Source organism: Bos grunniens, chromosome 13 (genome assembly GCF_055505025.1).
Source record: "Bos grunniens cultivar Pamir isolate PY7600 chromosome 13, Bosgru_T2T1.0, whole genome shotgun sequence".
Classification (NCBI taxonomy): domain Eukaryota; kingdom Metazoa; phylum Chordata; class Mammalia; order Artiodactyla; family Bovidae; genus Bos; species Bos grunniens.
The window spans coordinates 76,990,948-77,008,300 of record NC_141177.1 but is presented as its reverse complement, the minus strand read 5'-3'; the positions used below and the strand labels follow the sequence as shown (position 1 = coordinate 77,008,300).

The following is a 17,353-nucleotide window of genomic DNA, read 5'->3' as shown; positions in this document are numbered from 1 at the left end:
CTATTTATTTAAAAAATTTTGTTTGTAACAAAAATGCAAGGTATCTAGAAATAATCTTACCAATAAGATATAGAAACTAAAGAAACTAAAAAAAAAAAAGTATTACTGAGATGACTATGGGTATGAATAGAATAATAAAAGTCTGTACATGATGAGTGAATATTATAAAGGAATTTCTTCTGAAAGTAATTATAATTCTACATCAATTAAAAAGAAAACTTATAAGATCATTTTAGCAGAAACAGAATAAACACTAGATAAAATTCAGTATCCTCTCATAATATATATACATTTAATAAAATTCTAAATAAAATTTTATTCAAGGAAATCTTTGCAAAGAATGAGATAGATCTGATTTACTAGTGATACAGTATGCTAAAGTGTACTACAAAGTGAAAAAAACCAAAAATGCTGTAACTATACAATGAGAAAAACAGAACAGTATGGCTTAGTATATAATAAAATGTAACATCATACATCACTGGAAAAAGAAGGCATTATTCAATAACTGGTGCTGGGCAATTTGTTCTATTCTGCAAAATAATCCTTGAGCTATAGCTGTGTGCATGTGCTCAGTCACTCATTCATATCTGAGTCTTTGTGACCCCATTCACTATAGCCCACCAGGCTCCTCTGTCCATGGGATTTCCCAGGCAAGAATATTGGAAGTGGGCTGCCATTTCCTATTCCAAGGGATCTTCCCAACCTAGGAGTCATACTGCATAATGTACAGAAAAACAAAATGCAGTTGTATTAAAGAATTAAACACTAAAAAACCTACGAGAAAATACAGGGGAACAGCTACCTGATCTTAAGTAGAAGAAACGTTCTCTTAGCATAAGAACAACAGAAGAGATCAAAGGGAAAAAAAACTAATTTAAATATGTAAACACTTAAAACTCATCAGCAAAATGAAAAACTAATCTGTTTAGTGACAATTTGACAATAACTACCTGGAAGTAAACGTTTAACAAAATCCTTTCTCCTTCTCCAAAGACAAAGTTGATCTTTGTTTAACTTCCTGTGTCTAGTATTATTAGACAAAATTACTTATGGTAAAAGTGGCTCCTGATTAGAAAAACTTCCAAGGATGCAGGGACTTCTGGAGACCACAAGATGTTAGATGAGATGTTCCTGAAGGAGAGGGAGTAACCAATGGCAGCTAAGAGCACTTGAGTCTGCAGTGACTGACTTGGGTTTAAACTCTGGCTTAAGTTCACTCAAGCTATAGCATTCGTGTTTTGTGTCCTTCTTTGTAAAGTGGGGATTATAACAACTAATTGCACCTAGCATCTAGGGTTACTGTGAGGACTAAATAAACTAATAAATGTGAAGAGCTTAGTTAATGTCAGGCACATGGTGCTATGAACTACCTGCTATTATTGTGATAACATTCTGACTACATATATATGATGTTCTGGGTTCCTTGTGATCACACAGATGCTCTGTTTTTTTTCTTCTTTTTGTGTGTCTGTTGGGAAGAGTTCAACGAGAATTTGGTGTCAAAGTATGAAGAACCAGTCTGAAGAGTAAGAAGGTTCAGAATCCACAAAGCCACCTTTCAGAATGTTATTACACCATGTCAACCTTCTCTGAGCTACTGGACACTGTCTTATTTGTATTTGGATGAGCTCAGTTTTGTCCTTCCAATGCAGAGAAACCAATGGTTACTACTTTAGAAAATAGTAACAATTTAATACTGCTACAGCACTTACCATGCACCAGGAAATAGTGCTATTTACTTCCTTTTATATACGAACTACTTTAATCCTCACAATAACCCTATGAGGTAGATTCTATTATTTATTACAATTTTCACTCTGTTGTTGACAAAACTGAAACAGAGAGAGACTGAGTGATTTGTCTCAAGCTGAGTAAGCAAAGGAACCATGAGTCAAACCCTAGCACTCCAGTTCAGGCTCTGGTAACCCCCACACTCTACACTTCACTACCAAATGTCACTCTCCCTTGAGTAGTTCTTTCCATTTAAAAAGCACTTTGTTGTGAAATAATAAATTTCAGAGACCATATGATGGCTGAATAACCACATCCAGTGGGGGATAACAGGAAGTCAAGAGAAGCTTCGTTTTTTAAAAATTTATTTATTTTTAATTGGAGGACAATCACTTTATAATATTGTTACAAACACTGTTACATTTTTGGTTTCTGCCATACATCAACATAAATCAGCCATAGCAATACATATGTCCCCTCCCTCTGGAACCACTTTAGAAGCTGCCTTGTGGGCACTAGCCCTCTGCATGGGGGCAGCCCTGCCCAGCTGAGAGAAGATGATGGTGTATAAAGTGTGGCCAGGTTCACTCCTCACTGCCGCTAAGGCATCTACCTGTCTGCACTTTCAAGGAGAAACATTATTGTACGTAGTCCTTTCTCTATCCCTAAGTCAGACTGTGTTCCTTATTTCAAATGTTTTTCAGGGAATGATCTGTTTTGAGATTATAGCCTTTTCTCTGCTGTAAAGTACATGCACGTACGTGTGTATATATACACACATACACACATATAGAAAAGTATCCTCAAGGTTCCACTTTCTTAGGGTCTGACTCCCACACCCTCAGTTTGCCTCTGCTCCTATCCCCTCTTAAGGCCAGGGCTCCTTTTGAAGTAAACAGCCAAGTGACACATGCAGAAGCTCTCTCTGTGGCACGGGAAAAAATCAGGCTGTCCATGATTAATACATGAAGGAGATAAAGATCTTCACATACAGCTGTGGGAAATCATTTCAAAGAGCCCACAATGAACTGTTTCAGATTTTTATAACAACCTGGTGAAAAGCCATAAAAATAAACTTGAAAGGAAGACTTCAGTAAGGGAGGAAAAAAATCTCCAAGATGGTTGGGACTAAAAATGATATCTAATTTTACATGATGAAAATTTCTTTGCTCAAGAAGAATTTACTGTGTGCTAAAACCAAACTCTTTAGTCTGAAGATAAATAACGTGTAGATACCCTTTCTGCACTGTTAACAAGATTGTTGTAAGTGGGCACATCTTTATTTATTTATTTATTTATTTATTTTTTAAAAAAAAAGCATTTTCCCTTTGGAAAGTTTTCAGATCTAATTTAGATGAAGACTACTGGGGAAATGAAAGTCCCTGTTCTGAAATGTTATCTTTATAATTTCATTTTCCATTACTTGAAATGTTAGAGAACTGTTCCTATAAAAAAGTTCTTTCAGAGTGTTCAGTTGAGCACTTCCTGTGGGACAGCAGTTAAGAGAACTCACTGGAGGGCAGACTGGTCTCCGTACTGACCAGCTGGGAGTGTTAAGTCCCGTAATGATTCACACTTAGCAGCAAGCTACTGCACCCAAGAGTGCTGATTCATAATCAGATTCAATATGCAGCCTGTGTATCTTCCTCTGAACCAAGGCATTCGGCCTTGCCTGGAAAGCCAGCAAGTCCTTGTGTCCAGCTCTGACACATATGGATCCTGGGTCTGGTCTTTACAATGCACTTGAAGAGTTACAAAATGCTTATAAAAGCATTTGTAAACTATAAAACAATACATGAGTAGTATACTGTAAGCCACTCACCATAGTGGCTGGATGAACCAAATATGTTTACTTTACTGATTTTTTTTTCCCATCACGTTGTGTGGTCTGTGAGATCTTAGTTCCCCCTTAGTTCCCATCCAGGGATTGAACCTGTGCCCCCTGCACTCCAAGTATGAAGTCTTAACCAACGGACTGCCAGGAAGTCTCACCTTATTAGATTTTCTTGGTATTTTATCAGATATCTAAAGTTTTCAAGACAAAGGATACACTCTAATAGGCTATATTTACATGTGATATACTTTAATTCACTCCTACTTCTTAAAAAACAAAATCTTATTAGAGTTTATGCAGTTAGATAGCAATAAGCACATTATCTCACCATCTCACTTCTAAAAAAAAAATGTTTTAACTCATTCTAGAAGTACATTTTCAAAACTTTCATCTAATATTGAGTTTGCGGCTTAGAATAAAATAGAAAGAATACAGCAAATTTACAGTGTATGGGGAACAAACAGAAGGAAGAACTAAAAAAGATTTCTGGTACTCATATTGGCTCCTGCTGCTGCTGCTGCTAAGTCGCGTCAGTCGTGTCCAACTCTGTGAGACCCCGTAGACGGCAGCCCACCAGGTCCCCTGTCCCTGGGATTCTCCAGGCAAGAACACTGGAGTGGGTTGCCATTTCCTTCTCCATTGCGTGAAAGTGAAAAGTGAAAGTGAAGTTGCTCAGTTGCGTCCGACTCTTAGCAACCCCATGGACTGCAGCCTACCAGGCTCCTCCATCCATGGGATTTTCCAGGCAAGAGTACTGGAGTGGCTTGCCATTGCCTTCTCCATATTGGCTCCTAACTCGAGCCAAATACCAGGTCTGGCATCAGTCAGTGAACTCGATTTCTCCGTATTTTTTGAACAGTGTGTAAGTTAGCCCTGGGACTGCCTAGGATAAAGGTGTTATAAACACACCCAAGTCCATCTGGCTTAGAATGTCTCTGTCCTGCTCAACTGTGGGAACTGAACTATATACCCTTCCAGACACAAATGCTTTTCCTATCTCACAGCTGTTCCTTCTCAGCTTCTTAAACTTTCCTACCTTCCAGGCACACCTTCTCCAGGACAGGGTACTTTATGTAGGCTCTTGACTTCAGAGCCCAAACCTGCATCTTCCTCTCTCACCAGCGCTTCCTACCTTTCATTCTGTGGTTTGAAATACTATTTATAAGCTAACAATTCCTAAGTATATACTTGCAATCTGACTTTTCAGCTGATCTCCAAAGCTCATATATGAATGCTAACCTAATACCTCCATGTAGCCATCTGATTGACATCTTAGACCAATTGTATCCTACTGATCCTTTCCTAAGATTCTCCTTAACTCAGTAAATAGAAGAACATTATCACAGCCACAGGACTGGAAAAGGTCAGTTTTCATTCCAATCCCAAAGAATGGCAATACCAAAGAATGTTCAAACTACTGCACAATTGCACTCATTTCACATGCTAGAAAGATCATGCTCAAAATCCTCCAAGCTAGGCTTCAACAGTATGTGAATCAAGAACTTCCAGATGTTCAAGGTGAATTTAAAAAAGGCAGAGGAACCAGAGATCAAATTGCCAACATCTGTTGGATCACAGGAAAAAGCAAGAGAATTCCAGAAAAACACCTACTTCTGCTTCATTGACTATGCTAAAGCCTTTGACTGTGTGGATCACAACAAACTCTGGAAAACTCTTAAAGAGATGGGAATACCAGACCACCTTACCTGCCTCCTGAGAAACCTGTATACAGGTCAAGAACCAACAGTTAGAACCAGACATGGGACAACAAACTGGTTCCAAATTGGGAAAGGAATGCATCAAGGCTGTATATTGTCACCCTGCTTATTTACCTTGTATGCAAAGTGCATCATGAGAAATACTGGGCTGGATGAAGTACAAGTTAAAATCAAAGACTGCTGGGAAAAATATTAATAACCTCAGATATGCATGACACCACCCTTATGGCAGAAAGTGAAGAGGGACTAAAGAGCCTCTTGATGAAGGTTAAAAGAGGAGAGTGAAAAAGCTGTATTAAAACTCAACATTCAAAAAACTAAGATCATGGCATTGGTCCCATCACTTCATGGCAAACAGACTGGGAAACAATGGAAACAGTGACACTTTATTTTCTTGGGCTCCAAAATCACTGAGGATGGTGAAATTAAAAGATGTTTGCTCCTTGGAAGAAAAGCTATGACAAACCTAGACAGCATATTAAAAAACAGAGATATCACTTTACTGACAAAGGTGGGTTTAGTCAAAGCTATGGTTTTCCCAGTAGTCATGTATGGATGTGAGAGTTGGACTATAAAGAAGGCTGAGTACCAAAGAATTGATGCTTTTGAACTGTGGTATTGGAGAAGACTCATGAGTCTCTTGGACTGCAAGATCAAACCAGTCAATCCTAAAGGAAATCAACCCTGAAAATTCACTGGAAGGACTGATGTTGAAGCTGAAGCTCCAACTCTTTGGCCACCTGATGTGAAGAGCTGATTCACTGGAAAAGACCCTGATGCTGGGAAAGACTGAAGGCGGGAGGAGAAGGGGACAACAGAGGACGAGATAGTTGGATGGCATCACCAACTCAATAAACATGACCATGAGCAAGCTCTGGGAGATGGTAAAGGACAGGGAAGCCTGGCACACTGCAGTCTATGGGGGTCACAAACATTCGGACATGACTGAGCGACTGAACAACAACTGCAGAGATTCAAAACAAGAATCTAGGAGTTATGCTAAATTTCTTCCTTATCCAAATAAAAAATTGGTAAGTCTACCTCCAAAATATATCTAGAATCCCATTCAGTTTCCTTCTTCCAATATTATTACTAGTAAGCTGTCTAGACTAACCATCACCTCTTGTCTAGACCTCTGCAAAGGCCTGGTCTCTCAGCTCTCACCATGCTTTCTTCAGTCTGTTCTCTTTGCAGGACTCAGAGGAGTAGGCTTACATACACACCATACCATGTCACATTTTTGCTTTAAGACCCTTTCAGTTCAGTTTAGTCGCTCAGTCGTGTCCGACTCTTTGCGACCCCATGAACCGCAGCACGCCAGGCCTCCCTGTCCATCACCAACTCCTGGAGTCCACCCAAACCCACGTCCATTGTGTTGGTGATGCCATCCAACCATCTCATCCTTTGTCGTCCCCTTCTCCTCCTGCCCTCAATCTTCCCAAACATCAGGGTCTTTTCAAATGAGTCAACTCTTTGCATCCGGTGGCCAAAGTATTGAAGTTTCAGCTTCAATATCAGTCCTTCCAATGCACACCCAGGACTGATCTCCTTCAGAATGGACTGGTTGGATCTCCTTGCAGTCCCAGGGACTCTCAAGAGTCTTCTCCAACACCACAGTTCAAAAGCATCAATTCTTCTGTGCTCAGCTTTCTTTATAGTCCAACTCTCACATCCATACATGACTACTAGAAAAACCATAGCCTTGACTAGATGGACCTTTGTTGACAAAGTAATGTCTCTGCTTTTTAATATGCTGTCTAGGTTGGTCATAACTTTCCTTCCAAGGAGCAAGCATCTTTTAAGACCCTTTACTGGCCTCCCATTGTCAGTGAGTAAAATCCAAATTTGTTGCTGTGACCCAAGGCCCTGTCTCATACTAAACTGCCCTTCTGCCCACATTCCAGGCACAATGGTGTCCTTCAATTCCACCACACATTCTCTCTCACCTCACAGCTGTTCTACCCACTTTCCCCTCATTTGCAATGCTCCTTCCCCCAGCTCTCCCTGCCTGACTCCTCCTCATTCTGCAGGTCTCAGCTCAAATGTTACCATCGGAAAGAAGCTTGCTTCACCCACCCTATATAAGAAAGCCACTCTCCTTCTTCTTCCCAGGTACATGCTCTGTATTATCCTATTTATTAGTTCCTTTAGAACGCTGATCATATTCTCATACCATTCTTATTTGTTTACCTGTAAAGAATCTGCCTGCAGTGCAAGAGACCCAGGTTCAATCCCTGGGTTGGGAAGATCCCCTAGAGAAGGAAATGGCAACCCAGTAGCCCTACCTGGAAAATCCTATGGATAGAGGAGCCTGGTGGGTTACAGTCCATGGGATCACAGGAGTTGGACATGACTTCGTGACTAAACTACCACTTCGTGTCTTCCCTTCCCTAAAACCATAAACTCTGAGGGATGTAACTTTGCTTGTATTATTAGTACTGTATCTCTAGCATACCAGAGTGCTTAGCACCTGGCAGGTACTCAAAAATATTTATTGACAGAATGAATAAACAAACATATGGTAAGACCATTTCTTGGTCTAATTTTTATGTAAATAAAAAAAAATCACTTTTTCCTTAAATGAAAACAAGACATAAATTATTATTCCTAGGAAGTATTGTGAAATCGAAAGTATATTGAAAACAAGCAAACTTTATCTGTATTTTCCTTTGGAACTTCTGATACTAACTTTCAAGGAAACTATTCACAATTTAAATGTGCTGATTCCAAGAAACAAGCTACCCTAAGCCACCAAGCTACATAACTTACTCTTTGAATCCTACTCTGAGTTCTGCAGTTTGACCAGATTTCACAAGCCAAATGAAGCACTTTGGAATGAGAACAAGGAAACGATAATGCTTCACATTTCTCCATTATAAACTTGGTTTCCTGAAATGCGAGGATAAGGCTAAAATCCATCATCTTTTAGAAATGACTGCTCAGGTATGATAAGAAGAAGAATATGCAAAGTTTCCATTTCCCTTTCCAATTCCTAAGAATCTCACATCCTATAATATAGACTTCATTCATCTTGATCCCCTTTTCATCAATAAAACATCAGTACTAAAAGGCTATAACAACCAGGAAATAATTTTGAGCAATTCTGACTTTCCTGTAGAGAACTATTTTGGCCCACTAGTCACAAGGGACGAGAAGCAGGGAAACTTCATAAAATCCTTCTCTTTACAATGCCAGCTTGGAGTTGCTCCAGGAGCAAGCCTTTGGGGTTCATGTGTGTGGTATGCAGAGCAGGGAAGGGCAAAATGCATGAGAACAAATGGAAAAACCTTACAGTGGTCCCATACTGACTTGTCCAAGTATGGTCTGAACCTTACCACACATATTTATACACACACACACTTACATGTACGAAAAAGGTAAGAATGAATGCATTCAGGAGAGAATTGACTGGTGCATGTGCAATGGAAACAAGGCTCCTTGGAAATTGGAAATCAGATACCTGAGAGTTTATTTAGGGATTCAAGGAAAAAGGGGAGGAAGCTGGCTTTTCAGCTACATGAAAGCTAATTATGAAGCAGAATAAATGAAATGGGATAAAATGAAACATAGATGCAGGGTCAACTGGAGCCAAAAGTTTTCACACTATGTACACGTTTCACACATGCAAGCCATGTAAAAATTTTAACATACCACATAAACACAAATGGATTTATTTCATACTTTCAATTCTTCACAGACTTTGCAAAGAGACACCTGGAGTGGATGTGTTATAAAAAAGCAGTGAAAGCACACAAAGATATGACTTCCTTTTTTCCTCATCCTTTTATAATCAATCTACCTAGAAAGGAATCCCTAGTAAACTACGAAATTAATCATGTTCACCCAAAGCCTCCTATAATGAAATTACTTCTTGTACGTACAGGGGACATGCTGACCCTCCTATCTGATCAGTGGTTACATCTAACAGGACAAACTTGCTTATAAGCCACTAGGGAGCTACACAAATTCTGGGGATTCTGAAAGAATGCATAGTTTACATTGTTTCTACCCATGTCACCTTTTTTGCCTTAGATTCCAACGGAAGATTACAAATATGGGTTGGCTTACCTATTTTTTTAGCTTCTTCGGCAAAGTATGGGTCATTCATATCAACATCAGAGGGAACATCATCTTCACTGGCCTCTTCAGCAAGAGCCTTAAAGATGAATATAAAAAATAAATACAGTTTATTGTAAGGACCAAAACAAATAAATGTGAAGAAAAACCTAATTTCTTTTAAATCAAGCAGTTCAATCTAAAATTAAACTGGTTTTCAAAAATGGCTAAGTTTACAAAATAACTTCTAATTAACTCTTTTGTTTGTTCAACAAATACTTATGGAATACTTTATAAATGCAGGAACTATACAGGGCTTTTGAGAGAGACAAGAGTTATCAGATATATGGTTTCTGTCTTCAAAAATTTTATGATCTATTAAAAGAAATTAGCCACATAAACAAAGGTATGGTGGTGGTTTAGTTGCTAAGTTGTGTCCAACTCTATGCAATCCCACGGATGGTAGCCTGCCAGGCTCCTCTGTCCATGGGATTCTCCAGGCAATAACACTGGAGTGGGTTGCCATTCCCTTCTCCAGGGGATATTCCCGACCCAGGGACTGAACCTGGGTCTCCTGCATTGCAGGCAGATTCTTTACTGACTGAACTACGAGGGAAGCCCTAAACAACAAAGGTATATAGCAATAATAATTAAAGATAGGAAGTTCCAGAAGAGACAAAAATAAAACACGTTCAAGGAAAAGAATACTTTTAGATGGGTGATCAGTGAAGTCAGGTAGCCTTAATCTCTCACAAAATTGAGAAATGGCAGTGATTAACAATAACATGAAGTAGTTCACTGTGGAAGCCTGGCAGGCTGCAGTCCACGGGGTCACAAAGAATCAGAGATGACTTAGCGACTGAACAAGTGCATTGTGGGTTATCTTTCAAATCATTATTTAATGCAATTTATCTGCTGGTTAATTAAAGAAAATGTTATGAAATTTCAAAAATACAAAAGCGTAAGCAAGGTATAATGAACCTCCTGTTCTCATCACCCAATTTCAACAATTACTTAATCTATAATCCATTCAAGAAAACTTCTGCACTAATTTTAGGCACATCAATTGTTTACATTTTCCCTAATCAAATTTGAACAGTTTACTAAATTAGTGTATTTAAGTTAAAAAAAAAAATCAAGTCTATAAAGTAAATAGAATATATGCAAACTAAGATCAGACTAACCAGATGGAGTTTATCCCCAGGAATCTACAATATGTGTCATTTTAAGAAAAATATTTAGATAAATCCATGCACCTATGGATACCTTATCTTCGACAAAGGAGGCAAGAATATGCAATGGAGAAAAGACAATCTCTTTAACAAGTGGTGGTGGGAAAACTGGTCAACCACTTGTAAAAGAATGAAACTAGAACACTTTCTAACACCATACACTATAAAAATAAACTCGAAATGGATTAAAGATCTAAACATAAGACCAGAAACTATAAAACTCCTAGAGGAGAACATAGGCAAAACACTCTCCGACATAAATCACAGCAGGATCCTCTATGACCCACCTCCTAGAATATTGGAAATAAAAGCAAAAGTAAACAAAAGGGACCTAATTAAAATTAAAAGCTTTTGCACAACAAAGGAAACTATAAGCAAGGTGAAAAGACAACCTTCAGAATGGGAGAAAATAATAGCAAATGAAGCAACTGACAAAGAATTAATCTCAAAAATATACAAGCAACTCCTGCAGCTCAATTCCAGAAAAATAAACGACCCAATTAAAAAATGGGCCAAAGAACTAAATAGACATTTCTCCAAAGAAGACATACGGATGGCTAACAAAGATATGAAAAGAAGCTCAACATCACTCATTATCAGAGAAATGCAAATCAAAACCACAATGAGGTACCATTTCACGCCAGTCAGAATGCCTGCTATCCAAATGTCCACAAGCAATAAATGCTGGAGAGAGTGTGGAGAAAAGGGAACCCTTTTACACTGTTGGTGGGAATGCAAACTAGTACAGCCACTATGGAGAACAGTGTGGAGATTTCTTAAAAAACTAGAAACAGAACTGCCATAGGACCCAGAAATCCCACTGCTGGGCATACACAACGAGGCAACCAGAATTGAAAGAGACACGTGTACCCCAATGTTCATCGTAGCACTGTCTATAATAGCCAGGACATGGAAGCAACCTAGATGTCCATCAGCAGATGAATGGATAAGAAAGCTGTGGTACATATACACAATGGAATATTACTCAACCATTAAAAAGAATACATTTGAGTCAGTTCTAATGAGGTGGATGAAACTGGAGCCTATTATCCAGAGTGAAGTGAGTCAGAAAGAAAAACACCAATACAGTATACTAACGCGTATATATGGAATTTAGAAAGATGCTAACGATAACCCTGTATGCAAGACAGCAAAAGAGACACAGATGTATAGAACAGTCTTTTGGACTCTGTGGGAGAGGGCGAGGGTGGGATGATTTGGGAGAATGGCATTGAAACATGTACATTATCATATGTGAAATGGATCGCCAGTCCAGGTTCGATGCATGAGACAGGGTGCTCAGGACTGGTGCACTGGGATGACCCTGAGGGATGGGATGGGGAGCAAGGTGGGAGGGGGGTTCAGGATGGGGAACACGTGTACACTCGTGGATGATTCATGTCAATGTATGGCAAAACCAATACAATACTGTAAAGTAATTAGCCTCTAATTAAAATAAGTAAATTTATATTAAAAAAAAAAGAAAAACGTTTAGAATGCACATTGCTAAACATTATCCTACATGCTGAAGAAGACTTGCCAAACCCTAAGGAATGTTCATTTTGGTATTACTATCCTTTTGAGAACAAGGACTACTAAGAATTTTTCACCAAATTATTATAATCGGTTTAGCAGTAATATGATGTCTATAGCAAAGATTCTAAAATACTTATATATCTAACTACATATATATTTACATATTTTTAAAACTGTTCTTTTATATCTAAAGTACAGCTGTATCAACTATGGCAAATAAACATATATTCATTTCTTCAGTAATAATCTCTTAGTATCAAACTGAAGTGACAAAGAGTTGGGGGAAAAATATTTTTAACCTGAATTCTTCAGATTCTCCTTTATGTGGAGAATCTCATGAGGTGGAAGAGGTCTGCTGAATCACCAAGTCTAACACTCAGTCTAGAACAAACTGAGCACTCAACAAACCTATTTTTAATATCATTGATAAAACTAGTCCAGTCTAAGCTCATTAAAGGGAAAAGGTAAAAGCACAAGATAATATCAAAGTACCAATCAAATGAAAATCAAACAGCTGCTAAATGTCTCACAGAAGAGTGACTACTTTACTGACCCCATGCAGACCTACTTGTAAGTCTTCCATTAAATGATGGCTTAATAACTTGTGGAATTATTCCATTTTAAAGATATTTTACTGCCTGGGAGAGGCAGAATATCAATGCAGGCAGGGCTCTGACCTCATTTCCTCATTTTTCTATCCATTTCCAGAAACATGGAGTATAACAGGAGTACAAAAGTCAGTCCACTGCATCATTCAACTCTGAAGCCCTCCTTCAATACTGCAGTTCTTGCATAGCACAGAGAAACACTCCAGTACAGCAGAAAGCACTGGAGCAAGAGACTGGATTCTGGCACCAGCCTGGCAATTAACGAGGTGCGTATTCCTAGAGGAAGCACTTCATTTTCTACAACTATCAATATAAAACATCAGGGTTGGACTAAAAGTAATCATTTAAGATTCCTCAGGTTGTAAAATTCTCTGACTAGTGATATAATCTTAAGATAATGAATGAACTGCTAGGATGCTGCATTTCATTGACAAGACAGAATATTTTTATTGGCAGGAACCCTAAGTGTCTCTGTTATTATTAAGGACTCTAACTCTGGAAAGATGTTATTTCTGAATCATGGGAGTCAAATTGATTTTTCACAGACAACATATTAGCACAGACAAAATATCTTCAAAAAAGGGGTCTAATGACAATATGTTAAAAGATCTATACACAAATACTGAAAAATTTCACAAATAGTGAAAAAAGCATCTTGAGAAATATACAGAAAAAATTTCATTCATTTTGAAAATGTTTCTCTCTATATATGCTCAAGTAAAAATGTCTGTCTGTACCTCTCTTTCTCACAAACACAGAACAGAATCAAACTGTCTTACATCTAGAAATGTACTAAACTATGCATTTTATTGAGGTAGCACATAAATGTAAAATATTAGAGCACAGCATTTACAGTGGCTCTGGGCTTTTACAGGTTTTATGCATCATTGTGTAGCCTTGCAGAAAACACTTAACCTACCCCAGTGAGTGGTTACGTTACAAGACAATGGGTGCCAAGCACTGGTACCTTCTGATACTTAGTGGCTGTTCGATAATTACTCAATCATAATTATTGATACCTTCTGTTTCTTTTTCAGCCTTTTTTTCTCTTTCTTCTTCTCTAAAAATTGTTCCCAAGGGGTCAGTTTATCCTTTCCTTCCAATTTGTTTTTGACCATCTCTTCTGCACTTTCTTTAAGGCCTAAGGGAAAACACAAATAGTTTAGTTTAAAATGTTATATCTTCACTCACTTTAAAATGTAATTAACCAAAAAAGATTATTTTAATATATTTACTAGATAAACAAGAAAAAATGAATACTCCAATGTCACAGAGTAACATAGTATCAACTTACATCAAAGCTATTTACTAAAAACAAACAACTATAAACCTAACCAAACCAAAATAGATAAACAAACCAACCCAGCAGCTAAATATATGGTCAAGCTACTAAAGAAAACTCCTTAACTTAGGCTCAAACTTTATTTCTTGGTATGTAATTTAACCACTTGAGACTCTAAAGGTAACTGGCCTTTAACACAGTTATTTCTACTTGCTTCTGTTGCCCAAGTAAAAGCTTATATTCCCTGGAAACTATAGGTGACTAACAAAAATTAACAAAAATTAGTAAGACAATCTCTGTGGAAATAACCCAGGAGGAAAGAATTCTTGTAATTTCTTATCAAGGACTCATTCTGTGAGTATACATCTTTAAGATCAAAAGGGCCATCATGTTCAGATTCCACTTTGTATGGTTTAAGTTCTTTCAGTGATGTTATTCGCTCTTATAGGTTTCTTGCTCCTTATATTCTGTGGTTCCTGAAATGTTTATCGGTGGCTAATGCAATAACTAGAGAGGGGTGAGAAGAAAGAAAAAGCCCCAAGGCTGATCTATCAGTTCATGAAGACCTTACTACTGCCACAGTAAAGGAAATGCAATGACTGTGTTATCACCTTTGATAAAAAAAATGTTTATTCTGGAGTATTTTTGGGAGATCATGTTCAGTTTGGGAAGAGGGGTCTTTAATATTTGGAGAACACAAAATCCATTATGAAATTAATGGAATGATTCGAGAGACAAGGTCAATCCAGATCATCTTTCCAGATACATTCTAAATTCTAAGAAAGTGAAAACCATTCTAAGGATATAATTCCCTTCTTCCCTGATGAGTATACTGAGACTGAGGATATTCAGGAACTTGCCTAAGAACACAGAATAAGGAAGCTATATACAGTTAGACTTTTAACTCCTAATTATCCTCTATACCATTACCAGATCCATCTAAAATGCTGGTTTGGTCGAGAATAAAGAAATGCATAGTCCACGAGTAAAATCTAAAGCTTTGGGTCTCAGGTTCCTTATCTGCAAAGTGAGGCTGGGCTGGATCAGAAGCATACAACTTCCTCCTCCCACATACACTGTTTTCCCTCTTAAAAGAAAATATCTGGTAAAAGTCCAAATGCACAAAAGAACTGAAAGTCATACTTTGGGTCCTTAGCCCCAAAGAATAGCATGAAATAGCTGGAACAGATGATTTCAAAGATCCCCTCTTTGGCTTATAAACCAAGACTTAATCTCTAAATTTCTATAACTTAGAAAAGCATTAAGGTATATGCATACTCAAGGTTACTTAGATTAGTTTTTATGACACACTACTGCTATGTCTGGTTTATGAGAATACTCTGATTTATGGGATGCCAAATCAGAAACTCAACTCTCAATTCAAAAATGTTTCTTGTAAAAAAAAACACAGTTCACTTTACTAAGCAGTTTTCAGGAGAAATGTGAACTGTAGAAAACATGTCCAGATCTCTGACTGAAGCAACAGATACATAGCACCTTAGGAAATGTAAACACTGGTACTCACTTGGGAGAAAGCAGCAAATCCTGACAAAACAAGTTGATTTCAAGTAGGAAAATAAAATAATTTATATCTTATGCCTGTAGGTCAGCACACAGTCCAGTCTCAAATTCTAAATGCACAGTATTGTTATTAAATATGTTTAAATAATAATCTTTAAGGTATTCTACTACAGTTTCCTCAAACATGAAAGATTTTACTACTCCAAAATACTAAATTAAGCAATATATTTAGAGTCCCCCACCCCCACCCCACCAAAATGTCTTCTATGGTTAATTTTAATCCTTGAAACATAAACTCTACTCCTATCTTGGCATGATGTTAAGAAAGGTGTTTCTTTTACACGACTAGACCACTGGTTTAATGGGTTTCAATCTCTAAGAACTACTCCAATGTGATGACTGGGTCCTGACATTTTTGGAGGGACATGCATGGATATCCTTATAACTTGATAAGAACTATGGAATCTCTCTCTGAAACACTGTACTAGAAAAACTTGTCTACAATGTTCAAAAGTTTATAGATCTTCAACACTCATTTCTGTGGAAGGACATGGATATCCTTATAACTTGATAAGAACTATGGAATCTCTCTCTGAAACACTGTACTAGAAAAACTTGTCTACAATGTTCAAAAGTTTATAGATCTTCAACACTCATTTCTGTGGAAGGACCCAAAGGGCCTCAGGCAAACAGCATTATGGGGCAACAGAGGTCTCGAGGAAGGTGGGAGTCTGTCTCCCAATTTCAAGACTTACTGGTCCTGACATTTGCAGGCGCTACATGAAGGTTTCTTATTGCAGTATGCCTGTCATTTTGGACCAGATAATTCTCTGTTGTGAAGGACTATCCTGTGCACTGTAGGATGTTAAGCAATGTTATCTGGTCTATCATACTAGCTGCCAGTAGCCCCAGTCACGAAAATCAAAAATTTCTCCAGAGTTGCCAGTGTCCTCTTGGGGAGAAAAATCTCAACTCAGAGAACCACTGTTCTTGACAATGATTAGAAGTCACTTCTGAAAAGAAGGGCTGTATTTCAATATTTGTGTCACATAAACTATGTATTATTTTATTTGGTACTTGATTATAATAATGTCTTTCCTACTTTAGCAATTTCAACTGAGTATGCCTTTTCTTTCAACCAGAACAAAGGCAGCTAAAGTCACCTTCTTTTGTATCCCATAATATTTAGCATAGCGCCAGACACATAGTAAGTACTTAATAAGCACTTAATTGATCTGTCTTGAAGAAAGAATTCTTATTTTAAGCCAAGTGTTTGATCTTTCATGTTTGGAACATAGTCTTTCCAACAGAAAATGAATCAAAACTTTAGGATCTAAATAAATGGCCTTCATCCCGAAGTGGTTCATGCAATTTTTTTTTTTTTTTTTAAGGAACTACAGCTCTAGAATAATTCATAAAATATCATTCTTGGGAAATATTTTCCTAGTATTTAATTTGTTTATAACTAAAGAAATAGCATCTTCAGTTAAATCCAGTCTGAAATTTTTTGCTTGGCTCTCACTTAATACACCAAAATAGTAGCATGACAAACACATTGCAATGAATTAATACACCACCACGATAGCTTAAAAATGCTTTGTTCTTGCTGTCATCATGAGGTCATTTAAATCTCTGCCACAGATCACAGCTGTTTATATTCTAAATTCTTAAAAATATGCCCATCCCAGAAGCTTCTTGGCATAAGCACAAGAACATTCTTCAAACAGTTTTAGCCTTATTTGAGAGTAGCCACTATGTGACTGAAAAACAACTTCATTATAAATGTCTAGTTTTGTGCGTTTGTTTTTTAAAAATTTTAAGCATATATTCAA

General features: G+C 37.6%; 1 protein-coding gene across 5 annotated transcripts in view; it reads right to left on the bottom strand.

Moving 5' to 3' along the window:
- The window catches only part of ESF1 (ESF1 nucleolar pre-rRNA processing protein), a 65,588-nt gene that overhangs the window by 10,674 nt on the left and 37,561 nt on the right, over positions 1–17,353 (bottom strand). For all 5 annotated transcript variants that reach the window (XM_086335024.1, XM_086335022.1, XM_086335026.1 and 2 more), the window contains exons 10-11: positions 13,738–13,859; positions 9,355–9,442 (exon numbers count right to left, since the gene is read on the bottom strand). In XM_086335024.1, coding sequence (XP_086191150.1) covers positions 9,355–9,442; positions 13,738–13,859 — 210 coding nt within the window. The remainder of the gene's footprint in view (positions 1–9,354; positions 9,443–13,737; positions 13,860–17,353) is intronic.